General features: G+C 37.8%; 3 protein-coding genes across 4 annotated transcripts; all 3 read right to left on the reverse strand.

Moving 5' to 3' along the window:
* Positions 1–654: 654 nt before the first annotated feature.
* LOC113055184 (leiomodin-1-like) lies at positions 655–4,579 on the reverse strand. Its single transcript, XM_026221217.1, has 3 exons — positions 4,065–4,579; positions 1,665–3,314; positions 655–1,450 (listed from the first exon to the last, which is right to left on the reverse strand). Exons 1-3 carry the CDS (start codon positions 4,335–4,337, stop codon positions 1,424–1,426), a joined length of 1,950 nt encoding a protein of 649 aa, XP_026077002.1. The 5' UTR covers positions 4,338–4,579; the 3' UTR covers positions 655–1,423.
* Positions 4,580–5,908: 1,329 nt separating this feature from the next.
* On the reverse strand, positions 5,909–10,712 carry shisa4 (shisa family member 4). Its single transcript, XM_026221218.1, has 5 exons — positions 10,272–10,712; positions 8,619–8,796; positions 8,074–8,210; positions 7,153–7,341; positions 5,909–6,795 (listed from the first exon to the last, which is right to left on the reverse strand). The coding sequence occupies exons 1-5, from the start codon at positions 10,327–10,329 to the stop codon at positions 6,755–6,757; spliced, it is 603 nt and encodes a 200-aa protein (XP_026077003.1). The 5' UTR covers positions 10,330–10,712; the 3' UTR covers positions 5,909–6,754.
* A 972-nt stretch (positions 10,713–11,684) lies between these two features.
* Positions 11,685–22,415, reverse strand: ipo9 (importin 9). Of its 2 annotated transcripts, none has more exons than XM_026221223.1 (24): positions 22,155–22,415; positions 20,294–20,355; positions 20,115–20,201; positions 19,826–20,027; positions 19,630–19,718; positions 19,466–19,552; positions 18,895–19,014; positions 18,707–18,807; positions 18,147–18,205; positions 17,907–18,058; positions 17,734–17,832; positions 17,548–17,654; positions 17,118–17,257; positions 16,861–17,020; positions 15,144–15,370; positions 14,908–15,056; positions 14,706–14,834; positions 14,338–14,613; positions 13,871–14,037; positions 13,651–13,784; positions 13,454–13,573; positions 13,258–13,365; positions 12,545–12,621; positions 11,685–12,457 (listed from the first exon to the last, which is right to left on the reverse strand). In XM_026221223.1, exons 1-24 carry the CDS (start codon positions 22,318–22,320, stop codon positions 12,347–12,349), a joined length of 3,129 nt encoding a protein of 1,042 aa, XP_026077008.1. In that variant the 5' UTR covers positions 22,321–22,415; the 3' UTR covers positions 11,685–12,346. The 2 variants fall into 2 exon arrangements, with proteins under 2 accessions (XP_026077008.1, XP_026077007.1); XM_026221222.1 differs by having other exon boundaries at positions 16,861–17,023.
* Between the last annotated feature and the right edge of the window lie 98 nt (positions 22,416–22,513).

Consider the following 22,513-nt stretch of genomic DNA (forward strand, 5'->3'; position numbering starts at 1 on the left):
CTTTGACCAAGTTGGCTGTAATTTGCAGTGTTACCTCACAAGCGGCTTTAAAGATAAAAAGTGTTCTTGTGTTGTTATTTTTTCTTTGACCGTCCCCTTCATGTATAATTTCATGTATAATTCTTTATCCTTGTGACCAAATGAAATAAGCAGGATTATGTTGCATTTGCAACAATCCATTAGATCACTGACTTTTCCATGCCTAAGGAACTCAGTGAAGCTCTGCTCTGTAGGTCAGTATAAGTTATATGAAGCTTAAAAGAAGATATGATGATGGAATTTTCATATTTGGGTGGAGTAACCCTTGAAGGAGTTTGTTTTGATCTTAACAGACCAGTGATAACTACAACTAAATCTAGTTTCAGGTACATGAAATAAAGCTGAATTAAAATAAAAAATTAAGAGTCCAAACACTGAAACAAACATGATTCCGATATTTTTCTGACAATGACCTGAAATTAATAAAGTAAAATCCCATGACCAGGTGTGTTTGTTGGACCAATCATATCTTTATCCGGCAGATTTATCCAAAACTGGTTTTATTTTCGAACACAAACTGAATTAGCATAACAGTTTCACCGTAGCTTTTACTAGATGTGCTCTTGAAGAGACTGAAATCATACATGCATGAAAATATATTGTCTTCAAAGCACGTGAGGTACATTAACCTTTATTATGTGCAGAGATTGCTTCCATTCCCAAAGTAAAAACAAACTAGAATTTTTTGACTTTTGATAAATTACAAATGAAAAAAAAAAAAAAAACACTTTACAATGATCATATTCACAGATCTGAGTATTCAATGCTTTCTCTTGAAAGCTGTAATCCTGTTATCTTTCACACCCAGCATTCTAAACAAGATATTACAATTCTGTATACAATCAAAATAATATATTATTTGTAATTATTGATTAGAATCCCACCTTTATTCCCTGATCAGCAAAAGCTTTTACTATAGAGATTCCCAAACCCAAAATAACTATAAAATCCAGACAATTATTTGTTCTTATAGTTCAACTCATCCAATTCGACTGCAGAAACAAATACATTTTCAATATCCACACTTACTGTATCACCACACATTAGTAAATCTATCATATGAAATATTCATTTAGTGCAAATGACAAATAAGGCATCAACTCTGCAGTTCCACAGGTCACTGAAGCCTCTGAGCACCCATGACTGCACCACACTTCCATTTCTTTCTATCGTCCAGTGTATTTTGTACAAAGGCTCCTGGGTAAAAGCAGTTGTATATCATCATATATAAGAGTCCTTGCATGTCTTCCATACTATAGAACAGAACAGAAGTAAGACTTTCTATAGAAGATTCTGATTAATGATCTTCTCAAGGTCTGTGAGATGTCTGTCCTTTCATTCTTGCCGTTTTCTTCACCCAGAATTATCTCTCTGCATTTCCGGATTATTGCAAGAGCTTTGGTAATGCAACCTATGAAAAAATGATTCATGGTGAGTTAAAATGTTCAACAATTTCACAGGGAACACGGTATAATAATAAACTCCAATATATATGCATATATGTGCATTTTTGTTAACATATGAAATATTTTTTACTATTTTTACTATTATCTACAAATATATAATCTACAATTTAAAATGTATATTATTTATATTATTACATTTAAATATATATAAATTCCTACCTTTTTGAGCTGTCTGATATTGGTGCCTCTAATGGAAGCCAGAAGTTGGTCCCTTGAGTTTTGAGCTCCTCCTCTTCCTCCTTTCCTGTCGTCTAGTTTCCTTTGTGACATGGGCGTCAGGGAGTTCTTTAGGAAGTCTCCGTCTAGCATTGGAGGTGGAGGCGGTGGTGGTCCTCCAGGTGGTGGTGGGGGCGGAGGTGGTCCACCACCAAGCCCACTGACCCTTTTCTTTTGAGTCAACTTGGGTGACGGGGTGGGTGACGGTACTGGAGAAGTTATAGGAGACGGTCTAGGCGAAGCTTTCGGGGAGCCTTTACCAAAGCCAGGTTTTGGAACTTCTAATGTGTCTTTCTTGTCTCCAGTGACTTGTGCCTGCTTCTGTTCCTGCAGCCGCTTTTGCCGCTGACGGTCCATATTGCGACTAAGTATATTGGTCATGGTCATACGAGGACCAGCTAACTCAAAGTGGTAGCCCAGTTTCAGAAGAGTTGTGTTTTCTTTCAAGATTTTGGTCATCTCCATTTCTGACTTTCCTCCAATGATGTGTCGTTGGTTGTGGAAGCGTAACTCAGTGAGGGTGGAGTTGTGTTGGAGGGCATGGATCAAGGCCATAACACCTTTGCTAGTAAGAAGATTGGAGTCCAGGTTGATGCTAATGATGCTTTTGTTATTTCGTAAGGTCCCTGCAATAGCATAAGCCACGTGGTCATCGGCACGGCAGTTAGCCAAAGAAAACACTTTGATGTGTGTGTTGTTTTTTAAGGCTTCGGCGAACTGAATAAGTGTTTTGGTTTTTATGACCTCTGAATTGTTCACATTGAGGTCAGTCATGCTCGAATCATTGCAACGAACTCTCTCCAAATCTTCATCAAACATGCTGGCCGACTCATCCTCCTCTTCCTCCTCATTTGTCTTACTTTTTGAAATAGTATCTGAGACACAGTTTCCAATTTTCTCTTGCTTAATGGGTTCATGAACTTCATTGTCAATTTCATTTTGTCCCATTACTTCCAACATAGGGCTCTCTTTCACCTTTTCACTTAACCTTCTTATTTGGTTTTCTTCATTGACCTTCTTCTCTTCTTTCGTTTTGTCTTCTAGAACCTGATTTTGCTTTTCCTCTAACCTGGATGTATAACCTTTAGTTTTGATTTCCTCTCTCTTCCTAAACTCTTCCTTTCTATCCCTTTCCTTCTCCTCTTTCTCCTTTATCCTAGAAATCATCTCCTTTGCTCTACTTTCCCCAGATTCCCTTTTCCAACAGTCTTCCTTTCTGTTTTTCTCTTTACTATCCTCCTTCTTCTCCTGAAGCTTGGATATTAATTCTTTGGTTTTGTTGCTACTACTTTCTCTCATCTCTCTTCTATCTTTGAATTTACTCCCATTATTTTGTTCCTTCACTTCTGTTTGCTTCTCACTCTCCTCGTCCTTCCTAGAAAGGGCATATGGGCCAAATTTGTCATCTTTGCTGGCCTCTGTGACTCTGCGGGTCCTGTCCTCCATTCTACCATCACGTTTAGAGAAAGAAGAGGTAAAGGGGGTCCTCTGAAGCCCTCCATCTTTGCTGTCAGACGCGGAGGTATTCTTCTCTTGGCTCAGGCCCATCTTACGCAGGTACTCTTGCTTCCGGCTCTCCTTCTTCGGCTCTCCCTAAGAATTCACAATGTATGAATTATGGACAAGCAAGGTGACATATGCAACGTTTTAGATTTTTTTGTTTTGGGGAGCCGACTGGAGGAAATGCCAGCAGCTTAGGCCTACATATCAATATTAAAATGTTCCACCGAAGACTGGGATTTGACATATGGATATACAAAACCTGTAATGCATGAACAGTGGATGTTTACACTGGATGTTTCAGTGAAGATATAAACTTGCACAGTGGCTGGGTGTTTGGTTTGTGAGCCACGGTCTTTTGCACTAGAAAGCTCAAGCCTTGAAAGACTTATCCTTAAAAGGCAGTGAGCAAAGGAGCAACCAACCAAGGAACTTCAAACGGGCCAACATTTCAAGAGACTTAAAATACAAAGATAGATATATCTCCTTTAGATATATCTTAGGAGGTTTTTTTCTCCTGTTTATCATGCCTCAAAAAGTAAACATTTATGACCATCACCGCTTTTACATTTAAAGTCATTTGTAAAAGTTGAAAAAAGATGTAAAAGATGTTAAAAGATGTAAAAATAAGGTGACTTTCGCCAGACTACTAGAATCATAAAATTATATAAATACAGAAAACATCTGTCTATTCAGAACCTGGAAATAATTGGCCAGAAAACCACATTATATTTATTGATTTGTTTTGCATTACTTTCAAGCTCCTACTGCATTAAGCATGTTGGTTCAAACTCAAGCATTCACATTTTCACAGATGAACTTGTACGGTAGTGAATATTTTACCTCGGTTGACAGGTTCCTCTGTAAGCGGGATCTGAAGTCATCGGTCTGGCTGCTTTGTTGTGATTCCCTTTTAAGTGGCGCGGTGGTTGGTTTAAAATCCGTTTGGTCCAAAACGATTATTTCACTCGGATCTGGATCGGGAACGACGGAAACCTCTTTCTGCAGCTCCTCCATTTCTTCGGGCGACAGGTTTGACAGTAAACTGTCGAGGTCCGGGTCTTCGCTCACCTGTCGCCCGGTTTTCGTGAGTCCCCTCACTTTCCTCCGGGACATGGCTGCGTTCAGTTGTGATACAAAGTAATATAGAATTCGCTGAAGATAGCACTGTTTTCCCACTTACTTTACCTTTTTTTTTTTTTTTTTTTAAATGTTCATCAACAGTTAAAGTTTAAATGGAGGAGGTTGAAAAGAGTAAAACTGAAGCCTTTCTGGATGTGAAAGAATCGCGTGAGCAGCGCGAGACACGATGGACTGTCAGCGCAAGTTTGTGCTGCTTGGACATTCCTTGAAATCCATCGCGAGCGCATGCCCATATTTAGATGGGGGTACATAGTCCTTTAAAGGCAATTGGGAAGGCTATGGTTTACTAAAACCCAAAAGCATCCCAGAAACAAACTGTTACTTCCTGGTCACTAAGGAAATCAGGATTCCTTGAGTACTGACAACATTTTTCCAGCGATGTTATAGAAAGTTATAGAAATATGTTGGAATAATAGGCTGCTGTGCTATTCGTTTAATGTGGTTCGAATAGTCTGGGCTATTCATAAATTTGAAGTGATAATGTCATCCAACCAAAATAAATAAAAAAATAAATAAAAAGGGCAGACTAAACATTTTTATTTATTTTGGTCTGGCTCAGCCTACTTTTCAATAGCTATAATTAACTGTTTTTTTAACAAAACACTACTGTTATTCTGTGGTATATAAAATATATTTGTTATACTTCAAAATTGTTGTGTGTAAAAATAAGGAAAAATAATGAAAATAGGCAAATGCTGATTTCAGGAACTGCATCAATGGAGACAGCATGCAAAGTCAATTCTGTTTTTATTGTAAAAAGAGATTATGCAATACTCCTTATCCAGTCTGTTCAATTAGACCTTTCTTACAGGATGATTAGTGCCACTACAAACACTAGTAGCCTATTAATTACACCCCCCCCCCCCAAGTTGAAAATACCTGTTAATATTCCACATTGTAAAAATTCTTCTTTATAGATCCTTTTCTTATTTTTACTTCACATTCCAAAGTGACAAATACAGGAGCATATCCTGTATATAGCAAAACAACACTGTTAATTATACATTAATTTAAATAACTAACTAGTTATTTAAACAATGCAAAAAGCATCACAACTAATCTTACAAATGTGAGATGATGAGGTAGCAGAAATAATTTAAAAGTAAATGTAACAAATGCAACAGATTATTTTTTTTAAGCTGATACTCATTTTAATTAGAATGTACTTTTAATTTACATTCAAATCTATCAATGAAAAGTGTCATTTATGATGAACTTTAATTAAGGAAAATTAATTAAGGTCCACTCTTGTTAATATGAATGGGAAAAAACCCACCTTTATGTGTGATCACATTAGTGAAATTTCAGCAACAATTTGTAAGCAAAAAGGTCTGTTGTTTGTTGTCATTAGTGTAGCAATGTATGAAGTTCCTGAATGCATTAAATCACACTGAAAATTTTGCCATCTCACAATTCCAATTTTATATCTTGCCATTTTTTTTTTCATATCACTATTCAGATTTCCTTCTCAGAATTTGGAGGGAAAAGTAAAGGAACTTTGTTTAAACATACATCACTGTGAAGATGTAACAAAACAACATAAATGACTGTAGTGTTTTATTATATTTAGTGTTTTATATCTATAAAATTGTTTTATAGATCAAAAAGCTTTTTGAAACAAATAAAAATGCACAGACGGACAGCTAATTGAATTCAAACATTACAGTTATTCCCCTTGACAACTGGCCTTCGTAGCATGAGATAGTTAAAGACATGCAAAACTATAACTTTACAGCTGCTCAAGCCAGATCTAAAAACAGTTGATGAACTGCAAATGCACAGATTGATGTTTGGTTGGATGCTATGAAACATGAAATTCATTCTTAATGTAAGTTCTCTCTTATATACATACTGCATGTTAGCTGTCTATAAGACATGAAAAGCATACAGCATGATTTGATGTTAATGATGCAAGTGACATGCTCGGATTAGCGGTCAAATAAATTACATTTTGAACATGTCTATTGCAGAATAAAGTGCAAATAATATAAGCTTCTTCTCATTTGGTTGAACAAAGAACGATATCCTGGGTGAATCAGAACTGGCAGCCAGTCTCTACTGCAAGACAGTCATATTTAACAGTCCATTTCGGAGAGATGGACAAAACATAATGGCACATTTAAAGCAGTCTTTTGAGTCTGTGAGTTGCTGGATTAAAGTGGGCACTGATTAGTGACACATGAAAGCTGTACATCAAACAAGAAAACACTCCGATGCGTGAGTCGATTTTGAGGTCAGTTCATGCTTCACTCAATAAATTAATCAAGATATAAATAACATAAATCATTTTTTAAAACGGCTTCTCATTCAAAGGATTCCTCACAAGCATGGGCCCTCCTCATCACCCACTTTATGGGTTATCTTCTCCTCATTGAGGGACTTCAGCTCTTTCAGTGCCCTGGGTACTGGGGAGGGGAATACGGCGGAGGAGCTGAAAACAAAAACAACACAACTTACAGAAAACGGTTATATTGTCTGTGCAACTATATGCAAGTATGGGGTTTTTATTTCCACTATACACTTTAAAAATGAAGCTTCTTATTGGAATTGATGGTCCATGAAGAACCCATAACATCCATGGAGATGTGCCATTATTATTTAAAGTGGAAAAAGTTTCTTCAGATTATTAAAACATTCTTCACAATAAGAAAAATGGTTCTTTTAAGAACTGTTCACTGAAAGCCTCTATGAAAAACCAAAAATAGTTTGTCTATACCACTGATGTGAAACACCCTTTTTGGGACCTTTGTTTGCAGTATGTGATCTCTGACACAGGCAGTTTGAATACCTGCTTGACTGTATCCTGCGTCAGGATGATTAGGAGGATAAGGACCCTGGACCATCATAGGATACTGGAGGGGGACACCTGGATACTGCGGCACCATTGGATATCCAGGATAATCAGGATGTCCAATGGGTTTACCAGAAGCATCGTACATGTGCTCCACAGGATACCTGGCCATTGGAATATGCTGGGCTGAAATTGAGACTCATGTTAGTAGGTGATGATTTTTATTCTTCATAAGAATCAGTTCATGCAAACAAGTATTTTGAAAATTAGCCATGGAATTGCAATAAGAAGCCACGGGTTAAGTATGATAACAAAGAGCAATGCAACTGCAATACCAGAAAGAGAAATAAGAAATCAATCAAATTATTTATATAGTGCTTTTCACAATATGCATTGTTTCAAAGCAGCTTTACAGAAAACCACAATGATAATCCTTAATAACTTCATGCCTTAAATTCACATTTAGCAGACTTGAGCTGGAAGATAATATAGTTACATTTTCCAATAATACAAATAATCAAGCTGTTGTAGTATATATGTGAGTGCTCTCTGTGTATACTGAAAAAAAATTGAACTTTACAAATAGAGCTGTGTGATATTATACTTTACGTTTTATATATACAACTTTTAGTATATGTACTATAAAATAGTTTACATTTTTACATGATCCAAACAATCAAGCAGCTGAGTTTTGCGTGATATTATATCCAGCATTATGTGAGTGTACTGTATATCCAGGTAGGATTTGATTTATTTATAGTTGTAGTATATCATGCAAGTAACCCAACAGTAAAAAATAAATAAATAAAAATGCATCAAGATACATGCTAAGTATTACATGTAATACATTCATGTGTCTCTTCAAAAATGTGATATTTACTTTGTTTATTTTTTTTTTTTTAAAGTAATTGTGTTTACCTTCATAAGGAGTTCTGCCGCGTTGCTGGCGGCGCTGGTACAGGTAACAACAGGAACACATGAAGCAACAAACCATGGTGGCTATAGCAGCCACAAAGAGCAGGATGGATGAAGCAATGCCAGCTATAGTGGAAGGGCTGAGAGAGGCAGGACAGAAAACTTGTCAGGAAAGACAACACCAATTTTTAATTATCTGACTTCTCTGGGAGAAACTCAAAAAAAAAAACTGTGGATAAAAGCATGATGATGCTTAAGATGAATAAATGCAAAATAAAATGCTTGCTGTGAGGTCTAGCAATCAGCACCTTCACCATTAAGATTTTTTTTATAAAAGTAGTTTTATTTGGCAGGCAGATGTGAGGTAGGGTGGCCATATGCGCTGTTCATACGGGACACGTTCTGGCCAGGATTTAATATTTAATATTGCCCAAAACATCCAGAGCAGTTTGACCAATAACATGCAGGTATTGGCCACCCTAATGTGAGGTTGAGGAGCTTCTCTAGGCCACTAAGTGGTCAATAATCTAGAATCCTGAAAAGTGTACCTGAGATGGAACAGCATGCAGCGCTTCTGTCCCGCCTCGGTGATCATCTTGAAGCCATCCAGGCAGCAGTAGCGGCGGTGACAGTTCCCACAGCAGAAGGATATGAGTGGGCAATCAAAGCCATTGTGCCAGGTGCCATTTTTGTCCACATACCACAAGCAGTCCTCATCCGCACTCACTGAAAGAAAGAACAAAGATAGTGGTTAAATACACACAGAGATATATTTCAGCATAAATATAACGCAAAAAATCATCAGATTTTCATGCTAGTCCTAAAAGTTGACAATGAGAACACAATCAAATCAGATGAAAATAATATATACTTTGTCATTAATTTATCCAAAAATTAATTGGAAAATTATCCAATACTACATATCTGTGAGAGGCAAAAGTATGTGAATCTCTAGGATTAGCTGTTAATTTAAAGGTGAAATTAGAGTTCATCTGTTCAGAGGTGTTTTCAATCAGTGAGATGACTATCAAGTGTCAGTGTGTGTCCTGTTTTATCTAAAGAACAGGGATCTATCAAAGTTTGGTTATGTTTGTAGAATTGTATCATGGCACAAACAAATGAGACATCTGAGGACCTCAGAAAAAGTGTTGATGTTGCTCATCAGGCTAGAAAAGAAAATGCATTTCAGCATAATAACCTTATCCCATCTGTGAAACATGGTGGTGGTAGTATCATGGTTTGGGCCTGTTTCGTAATGGTTGCCATTATTGATGGAAAAAAGATTTCTGAATTATACCAGCAAATTCTGAAGGAAAATCTCAGGACATCTGTCCGAGAACTGAATCTCAAGATAAAGTCAGTCATGCAGCAAGACAACGACCCCAAGCACGCAAGTCATTCTACCAAAGAATGGTTAAAGAAGAACAAAGTTAATGTTTTGGAATTATTGAGTAAATTTATGGACCTTTATCCAATTGAAATGTTGTGGAAGGACCTGAATCAAGCAGTTTATAAGAGGAAACCCACCAACACCACAGAATTGAAGTGGTTCTATAATGAGGAATGGGTTAAAATTTCTACAAACTGTCGTGCAGGACTGATAAGCAGTTACAAGAAACATTATTTGCAGTTATTGTCACAATACATACTTTTGACATAAATATTTAAAACCGGCTCATACAAATCAATAAATAAATTAGAAAATATATATTTTTTCTCTCCTCTGTTAGAATGGATTCTCTTTGTCTACCTTCAGGATTGATGTGAAAATCTATTTATGTTTTGGGTTTATATATATATATATATATATATATATATATATATATATATATATATATATATATATATATATATATAAATAGGCTTATCGTTACTTCCGCGTTGAGGAAAAAGGTGGATAATGTTTCAGTTAAGTTACTGGTTCTGCAGTGAAGGACCGGTGTTATACAGAATGCAGAAGAAAAACAACTGCAGCCTCGTGTGAATTTACAAATCTGAGGGGTTTGAGAGCTGTTTGCATATTCGTTTTTTTAACCACGGCAGCTATGTATATATTAATTGCATTAGATAAGCGCTATACGTGGCATTTCAGTTCAATTTCATTTAATCTGCTGATGAAGATATTAAATTATGAACAAACGTGTTTGTAAGTAAATATTTGAGACAATGAGGCCTATGAAGAAACTACATTATCATCTTACCCTGCCAAGCCGAGAAAATGATACAGAGGACCGTTATAATGACGGCGTAGAAGGACATGCTGTTTCCAGTACACTTTCCGTTACAGCAGACTAAACGGTTACGTTTGCATCCTTTGAAAAATAGAACTTAAATGATACAATCTGCCACGACTCGCAGACAGCGGAGCTCCGAATCAAGCGGCTTCGTGATCACCACGCGATCCGAGTGGAATGACACGCCGCCCGTGACGCTACACGCCAGGTCTCCAGTACCAGCCTCAGCCTACTCTCTGATCAAATAGGCTACACTAAAGGACGTTCATTTCGCCTGGCTAATGCTTAGATTTCGTACACATTAAAAGTGTAAATGAAGGGAATTATTCAGTAGATTGACCGCAGAAGCGCGAAATTCCACGAGGACAAATGATGCCCGTGGGCTCCTGTAGCAGCGCGCCCCTGCCTCTCTGAATAGTTCACATTTCTGGAGATAAATACACTCATTCACATCACATTATATGTGGAGACTACACTGTATCTTTGTTATGTTAAATTTAATGAAATATATGAGTTCGCAACACACACACACACACACATATATCTAATGATACTTGTTCCATTACCTCTAAGTTTGATAAAAAATAAAATAAAAAAATCCCATTTTTATCTGCTACAAAACAATTGTTTTAAAATTTACAACTTGTTTTAAAAATGTGTAAATTAAATGTAGTTTTATAACAAGGTTCGGGAGAAGCACGTCAGATACTTAACCTAATTAGCACAGGTGGAACCACTCAAGATAATCAACCTTAGGGTATAAATACAGCTGAATCAGCCTACCTGTCTCTATTGACGGTTTATCAGCATCCCCCCTCCACCCCTTCTCCTCCACCAGAGTTCACTTTACACTTCATATACGGGGGGGGGGGTACTCTAGGTTCGGGCCATTCCCGAGCTCGGAGCCCCTTCCCCGGACAGCACGCCAAATACGCATTATAATATTCAGTTAATTATATGTAAGTGTGAACTCGTGAATGTATTTTGTGCAACAACCGGTGTAGGCTGTACTGGAAAACAATTAAAACTTCATTTTTGAAATATATTTTTTATAAATCTGTAAATAATTGTGTAATAAAGTCCATATTTTCCTAAATATTAATTTAGTTCTTAAAAGTATATTTTTTTAAAAACAAAACTGCCACATTTGTTATGAAAAAAACAATGCTTCGTGACCCAACAACATACATCTTCTGTTATACACAAATACTTTTCCATTTGCGTGTTCATAATCAAATGATTTAAAATTATTATGGCAAAGTACAGTTAACTAACATTTGTAGCACTCTGCAAAATATATCTTTAAGAGTAAATGAAGATTGTTTACATAAAAAAAATATTAATCTCCAAAAACTTAATTTAGAAACTAGACACTTAAAATTTAGAACTTAACAGGCCTTTTATTTTGAAATTCTTCTCATAGCTCAATGGAGACAATGCTGCCAATAAGACTGTAGGATCACTTTGGTAACACTATATTATTCTTCATGCTCACCCAACAGTGTAGCCATAAAGATCATGCTCATGAGACCACGTAATGACAAACATGGAGAACTTTAATAAGGCCGCCAACAGTTCCAACTTATTTTCAAAGTGTAGATTCATCATCTGTCAGAAGTCTTTTTCCTTCCTCCACAGAAAGATTTTTAACCATCATGAATAAGTAAAGTGAGAAGGTACAAATGGACAGTTGATATTTTTAAATTATTCCTATAATGTTACCAGTCCCATTGCAAAAAAACATTCATCATTCTAGACAGGTCTATCAAAGCACAGTAGTGTTTTGACATCCGATGCACAGTCCTGTCTGTGTGCCCCTCACACCCTGATCTTATAACATCCCTGGGAATCATTGTCCATCCCTTCCCTTTATAAAACACAGGGAGAGGCACGTAAACCTTTAAGTCCTCTTTTGGGTTGTGGATCAAGAACGTTGTCCGAAAGGCATTCCGAGTCCACTCAAATGTTCCAAGTTTTCAGAAAGGATGACTGAGTGGTAAAGATGAAAACGAAGGACAAGGAGCCGATGTTGGGTATACAGGTCATATACCGATGGACTGCAGGGCTCTTCTCTCTACCTCATTCAAGTGGCTTGAAAACATGCTATAGCAAGGCTGCTGAGCAAACTGGGTAAGGAAATCTGTCAGATACGCCTGTGGAACAAAAACATGGAGACAAGAGCAATGAAGATTTGAGGTCTGGTTACAGTAATACTTTAGAGTCGATGCCAAATAACTTGCCTGAAGGTCAATTTGATATATGGGATCCTTTAGAGCATCTGGATCGTCCTCATCATCATCCTCATAATAATCATCATCTATGGGGAAATTACAATCAGTGTTACAGACTATCCATAGAAAAGACAATGTAGTGAATATTGAAAGATTTGTGTACTTAATGGTTTTACTCATGTTTTTGTTCTTTTGCTTTTACTAATAAATCTTAACATGTAAAGAATGGCATATGAATGTCCACCACAAAAGCATTGCAAAAGATGTGAAGCAGTTATTATTGTTAACTAAAACTATTAAAACATTTTTGTTCATTGAAAAAGCTGAAATAAAATAAAACAGATATCAAACTTAATAAAAAAAAAAGTAGGTAGCAAATAAGTAAACAAATACATTTAACCCCAGATAATTCATTTAAAAGTAAAAATACAAATATTTAATTTAATGGTATTTATAAAAACATAAAAATGACAAAAGCACATAAAGTACTAAAATTTAAAAGTAAAAGTAAATTTAAAAGAACACTAAAAATGTAAGAACAAAATTCTAATTCTAAACATTAATAAATCAAAATGTAATAGTTTACAAACACTAAAATAACAACAACAAAAAATCTTATGATATAGGTTTGATTCCAAGGAAATTATAAAATTTCTCTATGTCTCACAATATTTGTAATATTAATACAAACGTAACCCCGTGTTAGTCATTTGAGACTTCACCGTATTTGTTGGAGGCAATGAGATCAGACAGAAGCTGTCCTGCTAATCCTTCATCTTCCTCCTCCTCATCCTCTTCCTCAGCCAGATCATCCCACATTCCACCAGAGTCTGCAAAGTAAACGTTTTAAACTCAAGACGGCTCCACAATTTAATGTCATCGATCAATACTAATAATCGGTGTAAACCACAGAAGTACCTTGGCTCCAGTCTGCAGGATTTGCTCTATTTGCATTAGCCTCCACCACAGAAGACAGTTCATTGACTATGAGTTTAAAGATCTTTACCAGCAAAGGAATGTTGGTCCAACGCTGTGGGTCTGAGAGAAATAGGTCAGTCAGATATCTGAGACAATAACAATCATTCATTTGGTAGTTAAAGAGATCATTAACTTACTCTTGGCTGATTTGGAACGTGTACAGATTCCCTCGTCTGGATTAAAAATTTCATCTCCTTTGACGACTATATCTTGGAGGCGCTTGTCGTTTGTATTCAGACTGTGCTGGAGAAGTTTACACAAGGCAACAGCACTGTGGACAGAATGATTACAGTGTTATTTCAAACAGAAGCTGTGCCGTTCTTCAAGCACACTGTAGACATGACTGGAAACCCTCACCTGACTTTGCCTTCATACTGGCCATAGAACAGATGTTGGCGACTCATCCACTCAGCCATGACAAACTCTAGGGCAGGTTTTCCTGTGGGACCTGGAAGACTGCATAGGAATTCCAGCAGGGGATCCAACTGGGAATGGACCAGGTGGGCAAAAACCATGATCAGGGACTGTAAAAATAAAGAGCAAGAATGTATTTCACACCTCATTTGAGCCAGCAGCTACAGCACAATAGACTTATCTGCTGTACAAGAAAATTAATGTTCAACATGAAAAAATAAGTAAACAATTAGTTACTAATTATAAGTTATTATATTATTAGCTTATTAAGTGAGAGCTATTTTTGTACCTGTCCTAACATAACTTCACAACATTTAAAGTCAACATATTAACTTTGACAGCCCTGAAAATGAAAATCAGCATTGTGGTATTGCACCCAGACCAAAATTCTGGTATCAATCCAACCCTACCTGCATCACACTGAGGGTCTCGGCCTGCTGCATCTTGCTGAGAATAGCACGGAGTATTTGGTCCAGCTGGTCAGCCAACTGAGTGCCAGCACGGGCAATAAGAGTGGACACCAGACGACCTACAAAAGCAGCGGTGAACTCGGATGTGCGGGGGTCCAGGAGCTGACTGACAACCTGCATGACATACCACAGGCCACTGTGGCCTTGCTCATCTTGCCACTGGGCAATCTGTTCCAGCGCCACAGACACATAGGCCCTCAAGCATTCACCGCCATTCTGGGAAAATCAACAACAATGAGGTTAGATACCAACTGACAGGAGGTCTCTGAAAAGACCTATCGGATTTGTTTCTAGGACAATGATGCTACCTGCATTGTGGTGTTGTCATCTGTGCGGAGAGTGCATTGGGCCACTGCAGGAAAAGCTTGGCACACCAGCATGTCAGTCAGCGGGGGTTTAGTGTTACGAACAACCGTAGTTAGGATATCTATGGATGTCTGTAGGAACCAAAAATACTTATTACTTACAAATTACAGTAAGAAGAAGAACAAATGTAGAACTTTAACTTACAGAACAAAGGCCAGATGGGATTTTATCAGGCGGTGCCTGCATAATGCTAACAAGAGTGGGAATGAGGCGCATTTGCATGGGTCCTTGGCAGGCTTCTATCTGGGCAAGCTCCTTGAAGATGTCCTGCGCTAAAGACGCTACAACAGGATCTAACAGAAAAGGAAAAGCAAACATAAGCCAACAGTAATTTTCCAAATTAGAAATGATACTGGCTGTTGACTATAAAATAATCGTACCATTACTGTACTTAAGGAAGATGGCAATAGTGAGTGGGCAGATCTTGTTCTCAGCACTTGTGGTGAAAGCCGGATCCACGGTGCAAACAATACAGAGGGTTTCCATGACTAAAGTGAGAACTTCAGAGCTGAACTGAGCCGCGAGCTGCACCAGCCCTTCCAAGACACTGGGCAGGAAGGGCTGCAGGACGTGAGTACTCTCCGACAACTTGAGCTGATCACAGTACCTGTAAAACCGATATAAAGAGGGATCACTCTTTTTGTGGAAATCCCGTATATTAAAAAAACCTTGCATTATTTGTTGATTACCAGAGAGTTCAAATTACTAGCAATTATTTTAAATAAACTTTTCTAAATGGCATTACTGTTAGTAAACATTTTTCAAAATTGATTTTTGGCATAAAAGAAAAAAAACAATCATTTTGACCCATACAATGTTTTTTTGGCTATTGCTATAAATTTACCCCAGCAACTTAAGACAGGTTTTGTGGTCCAGGGTCACATATGTACATTTATTTCTCAAGATATTAATTATTTTATTCAACTATTTGAAAATGAAAAATTAAATCAGTCCATTATTAATGCTAAAAATTATAATAGTAAAGAACATTTTAAAATATTGGCATGTATCCTTCAAATATGTTTCAATTAAGTATTGCTTTAAAAGGGTCAAATGAAAACTGAACACCTCTGATTGGCCATTGCATTTTTTTTTTTTACATGCAAATGTGCTGATTCTGATACCAATTTGCTAATATGTATTATTCTTTTTTAACACAAGAGACAAGATAATGTTTTTTGTTCTATTGCAGGCAGTACTATCTGTATGCATTTAAAATTAGTGGCAACCACTGCATTTGAATCACGATCCAAACTAAGATGCTACATAGAGGAGCAGTTTCTGATTTAAATTAGATTAACTTAAGATGTCATTTCAAAATCTGGAGACAGAAAACAAAAGAGACTTTAGCTTTGTGAAATTATACTACATAAAACATATTTACACAAAACAAAACCAGCAGACGGACTGAATGAGAAAGCAAATTCACTCTCCGACAGCTGGTGACATTGGGTGGCACTTCCCAGAAGGCTCAGTGGTAGAGCATCGTGTAAGCAGCACAGAAGGTTGTGGGTTCGATTCCCAGGGAACATGTTAGGTAAAAATTTTTAGCCTGAATGCATTGTAAGTCGCTTTGGATAAAAGTGTCTGGTAAATGCATTAAATTACATTAAATTGATTAAATTCTTTGGTTGTGCCTAGAAATACTAATTTAATATGCATTATACAGAGGCAATATGAAAAGAGAAAACAGGTGGGTCCAAATTTATGGCCGTTCGAAAGTTTTCTATTACTAACATTTGCTTAGGGCAAGTGGTAAACGGTTGGCTCTTGGCTAAAGGAAACACAATCACATCTTTTAAAATAATAATTTTCCAGGACAACTACAAGATTTTCCAGGACATTCAACATATTCTTTCATTTTCCATGTGATTTACAGGATGCGTGGGGATCCTATAAAAGGTGTAGAACCAAATAAGATTCCTGAATAAGAGCAGCCCAAGCCATTTCTCATTTGAAAGTGTATTAAATTGATTTCAGGCTTAAATAGTGAAAAAGATATAATAAATAAATAAAAAATAACTGCAAACAACAACCTTATCGTTTGGCGCAAATGATTAAACACTGCACATGAGAGACTGGAAATGAAAGTCCTACCCCCAGATGGCTCTCACAGCAGAGATCCGGACAGAGGGTGGCTGGCTCTCATGTAGACCACTCACAGTGGCCTGGAGGAACTGCTGAATGAGCTCTGGGGACATTGCTGCAGTGAATCGACTGGCTGCCCATAAGGCCCGACCCAAGAGGAATGGAGAGGCTGCTAGGAATGAAAAAACATGGGGATCACATCCACAGGTCAACAATCAGGCCATAAACAGACATAAGATCAAAATGAAAGTTTAGGACAAGGTTACCTGGTAAGTTGAGGTCAGCAAGAATGACACTGGCAAGGAATCCATGCATATCGAAATTCACACGACCGTTTTTCACATTCTCAGTGATGATGGTCTTAACTGACCCCAGGGCCAGCATGCAAGCCTCATGCACCTTCCACCTGCATATTCATGGAGATACTGATGTAAGGCAGGGGCTCCCAATCTTTTTTGTCAGCCGAACCCCTTAGACCTAACATATTTACTAGAAGTACCACCAGACATAAGGGTAATACTTCAATTATTTAACACATTTGCATGTTTATGGTTCTCTGATGTTGGCTAATGATCATATGACATGCAACTGAACAGATAAAAGTAGTATCTCTTTTCTAGTGTTTTATTTAAATTGGGCAAATGTGTAAAAAGGCTATAAGTTTAGTTGTGACAGAGGATGTTTTTCTCTGTTTACCAGTGTTCACTGCCTGTGTTCTTGGCTTGCTCTGCCTCTTGTAGGTGCCGCGTTGCAGCCGCGGCTAAAGCAGCAGCACTCTCATTCTGAAACTCAGCAGCAACAGCCTGATGGACAAAAGAATGCATTAAGCATAAAGGAGGGAAAACATTTAAACACCTACAAACAAACTCTCTGTGCTCTCACCAGCAACAAATCCTGAGCAGATATCCGGACTGAATAAGAGAATGTGTCATCATCCTCATCCTCAACAAACTGCTGTGGATTGGCTGTCCATACCTTGATCTGTGAGACGGATGAGAACATGAAGATAAAGTCTATAAAAAAAGACACATGACACACTCACAATGCCCACAAACCTGATCCTCTGTGATCTGCATGTAGAGGATGATGTAATATATGAGCTCTGGTAGGGCTTTCTTCACTGTGCTCTTGAACTTCTTGTTCTCCAGCAGCGTGTGGACAAACTCGAAGATGCTGAAGACGAGGTTCTCAAAGCCAAGGACCTCACCTGTGACGATCAATTAACAGAGCTCAGCGCTAAATGAACTAGTTTGAATAACAATGATCAGTTCTTGCAAAAATCTAGTGCCACATACCATCAGAGTCAATTGGATCGTCTACTTCTTCTGTGTAGTTGACCTCAGTTCTCACATAAGTGCGTGCTTGGTTAAGAAAAATACTTCAACTTTCATTCTGAAATAACTGCCACCGATAAAAACATCAAAAAGGCCTGAGACATTAAAGAAAAGTTTACCCAAAATTTTTAATTTGCCTCAGATTTCCAAGATGGAAAAAGCAATATTATGGATGTTAATGAACTCTATTTTAAAGTTAAAAACATCTTAATGAGTTTTTAGTTGTTTATTACAAACACATCTTTTCACTTTCTAATATGTGAACTGATGGAATGGAGTCGTTTGGATTACTTGTGGATTATTGTGATGTTATTATAAGCTGTTTGAACTCTCATTCTGACGGCACCCATTCACTGCAGAGGATCCATTGTTGAACAAGTCATGCAATGCTCCAAATCTGTTATGATTAAGACAAAAATATACATTTTTGATGGCTTGAGTATGAGAGTAAATATTCATTTCTGGGTGAACCTTTTTTTTGACGGTGATACAAATAGCAAAATCTGTCATTGAATGGATATAAAGAGGCGCTTTCTGTCAAGGTGTTCCATACGATAGGTAGAATCTGTTGCATGGAGGACACCATGGGTTTGGGGAAGTTTTTCACAAGAGCCGTCACTGCCTATGAAGAGATAACTATTAATAAGTACATTCACATCATGTCATGAGGGTAAAAAGTTTTTTTTTGCATGATGCAACAGCTAGTCACCTTTAGCACTTCCATCTTCAGACCACTATCTGAAGTGGGACCATCTGGAATCTGCAGGGCCTGTATGAAGGCCTCGGTGAACTGCTGCACCACCGGGAAGATCAGAGTGTTGGCAGCACCCTAAAATCAAATAGAATTGTTTAAAATGTCAGTTACCCCTTTAGTACTAACTGTGAGGTATAAGGTATTTTGAAGTCACAAATTCCACTGCAAGTATTAATTTAGTTTAATGTTAACTGAATACAAATTGACATTAAAATGTATACATTACAGTTCACAACTTTGAGTTTTTTTTTTTATATTTTTGAAAGAATTTATAATTATTAATGCAATTTAAAATAACTGTTTTCTATTTTAATTTATTTTAAAATGCAATTTATTTCTGTGCCACAAAGTTGAATTTCCAGCAGTTATTACGCCAGTTTTAAGTCTCACATGATCCTTCATTTTGTCAGGATTCTTAAATAAATAAATAAAATTTTAAATGATTTTTAAAAAATGTTTTATGTGTTTACTGTCTAAAGTGTTACCTGTTTAACTAGAAAGAAAAAATATTTCACTGAAACCTTACCTTTGCTACTTCATCAATCGCACAGATGAGATTAGCACATGTGGTAAAGATCTCAACTGCTCTGGATCGAGTGCGAATACTGTAAACCTGCAACAATAACATACATTACACATGACTGTCTCAAAAACAAGGACTTGACTCTGTTTTTCAGCTGAGTATAATACCTCTGCCATTGTAAAAATCTTGTACATTTGAGGCAAAATGACAGGTGCAACATCCGGCATCTGTACATCAGTCACCTCTCGGGTAAATTCTATGAAATGCATGATAATATGTGGCTCAGTAACATCGCAAAAACATTGTCATTTGTTACAGTATTTGTAACTGTAATGAAGAGCTGTAGATGTTCGGAGTCATTACCTGTGAGGACCCTCATAGCGCCGTGTACAGCGTTAACATCCCCACTGGCCAGCATGTCCATGAGCAGCTTGAAGAGCCCAGGCCAAGCTTCAGGCCAGTCCCAGTGTGCAATAGCCGACACGGCGTAGGCCACGCTGGAGCGCACCTTACTGATGGCCTCCCGCAAACCACTTGGGAGAAGCTCACGGATCGCAGCTTTGGCCTGAACAGAAAGGGATATGGGAAACTAACTAACATAATGCCATATCTCAGATAACATCACATCTAATCATAAATACGCAGTTCTTACCCATTCAGTCGTCTCTGGGGGCCTGTATTTCTCTGACTGGGCACACCAGTGGGTCTCAACATACTGCTTCAGAATGACAGAGGCCAACTACAAGAGACATATAGCAAACAAATTAAGCAAATGTAACAGTAAGAATCAAATACTATCTGCTTATTTATGCTGAAAATATCTAGTCTTACTTGGCGAATAGCAAGTGCTCCGCGTGGGTCGACAGTGAGCTCTGCAAGGTGAACGCCAAACTCTACAAAACAGGTGCAAAAAAAAAAAAAAAAAAAGTTTACAAATAAATATGGGTGTAGTTTAAGCACAACCAAAAATCTGTCTGATTATCAATAAGCTAAGAAGCTAAGACCACAAATGCATTGGAAGCGAAGTCAGATGAGCACGATCCAAAAATCATGCTTCATTCACAGCACCACCATATCTTTCATCAACCATGGATTTAGCTCAATGAGAGACTGGTGGCCAACAGACAATGTTACTGCTGACGCTCGACACACAGAAGAACCCTGAGAGAGAGGCCACAGTCAGCGACCTGCTGGGTTAAACTGGCCAACTGATTTTCAAGGGCATTTCTACCTTTATGTGGGCATGTTTTCTTTCTAGACTTAAAAGCATATGATGTACAGTCCGTAACTAATCTACTGTTGAAAGATTTTGGGTCAATAGGATTTATTTTTAAAGAATCTACTACTTTTATTCAGCAAGGATACATTTAATTGATCAAAAGTGACACTAAGAATATTTATAATGTTACTGAGGATTTCTGTTTCAAGTAAATGCTATTCTTTTGAACATCCTATTCATCAAATATGATGGGGGAAGTCGTGGCCTAATGGTTAGAGAGTCGGACTCCCAATCGAAGGGTTGTGGGTTCTAGTCTCGGGCCGGACGGAATTGTGGGTGGGGGTAGTGCATGTACAGTTCTCTCTCCACCTTCAATACCACGACTTAGGTGCCCTTGAGCAAGGCATCGAACCCCTAACTGCTCCCCGGGCACCGCAGCATAAATGGCTGCCCACTGCTCCGGGTGTGTGCTCACAGTGTGTGTGTGTTCACTGCTCTGTGTGTGTGCATTTCGGATGGGTTAAATGCAGAGCACAAATTCTGAGTATGGGTCACCATACTTGGCTGAATGTCACTTCACTTTCACTTTAAAGTGTTTTCAGTATTGACAATAATACGATTTTTTTTCTTTAGAGACAAATCAGCATTATAATTATTTCTGAAGGATTTAATTGAGCTTTGTCATCAAGGGATAATAAAAATATAAAACAGTGATCTTAAATTGTAATTGAAACTGAAGAGAGTAGCATACTTTAACATGTCGAAAATTGTATGAAATATATGAAATACTGGGTACAAAAATACATTTTTCTAGTGAAATCATATAGCTTTCCTACGTTACTGATTCTTAAACTTGCACATTTTATTTTTGGCCATAGCTTCTGACTCGCATTCAGCCACAGAAACAAAATTCTGCTCTTTTTCTCCCGAGAGATGACGAAAGATCCACAAAACTCTAAGCAATACCTGAACTTAAAAAATACTGGGTGATGTAACGTTAACATTGACCTTGATGATTAAGGATAACGTTCCTCTGAATTAATATTGATAAAGACACTCCGAAACCAAACCTTAAACTATCGCTGAGGAACTTAACATATTCTCACAAAGATGACGCGTATTTATCAACACGGAATTACCATCATGTGAGTGATTTTAAAAGTGAAACTGACTAAATACAGATCGACAGAACCGAACTTCTCAATTATAAGAACATTAAAATTTGACTCCACAACCATTAACTGAAAATGCGGGAACATGTTGGACTCAGATGCACTTGCTTTCGCCTCCCCCCAACTCAAGCCAATTCGTTGACAAATTCACCGTGACTGCATGAGTTATAAACACGGCCGACAAGTATCATAAAATCAGCAACCGTTCACCCGAAATGACAAAGCGAGTTGCCCATGAGTAAAACTCTGCACTTCACATGGTGTCATGCATGTTGTGGCAGCATCTCGCGTCACTTCTTACCCTCCGTCACTTCCAACACTTTAATGCGCTCCTCCGCTGCAGAACGCACTTCTTGCACCGGCGACAGAATGGCGTTTAGCGCGTCTATAAGAGTCTCCTTCAGTCCTTTATCGACCTGGTCGAGGGTCGAAACCGGGCCGGGACCCGACGCGTTCATACCCGCCATATTTTCGCCAGTCCTGCCTAGGCTAACGGAGAGAGGACCGGGGACCCGACGGAAGGATGCACGCACAGCGCGCCAATGCACGTTTAGGGAGGGACTATGAAACGATGAAATGCTGCCATTCGTGAATCATTGGCGCTTTCATGACCATAATGGCTCCATCCACAGGAATGGAGGTTGAACAGCTATACTGAAC

Source organism: Carassius auratus, chromosome 36, assembly GCF_003368295.1.
Source record: "Carassius auratus strain Wakin chromosome 36, ASM336829v1, whole genome shotgun sequence".
NCBI classification, from domain to species: Eukaryota; Metazoa; Chordata; class Actinopteri; order Cypriniformes; family Cyprinidae; genus Carassius; species Carassius auratus.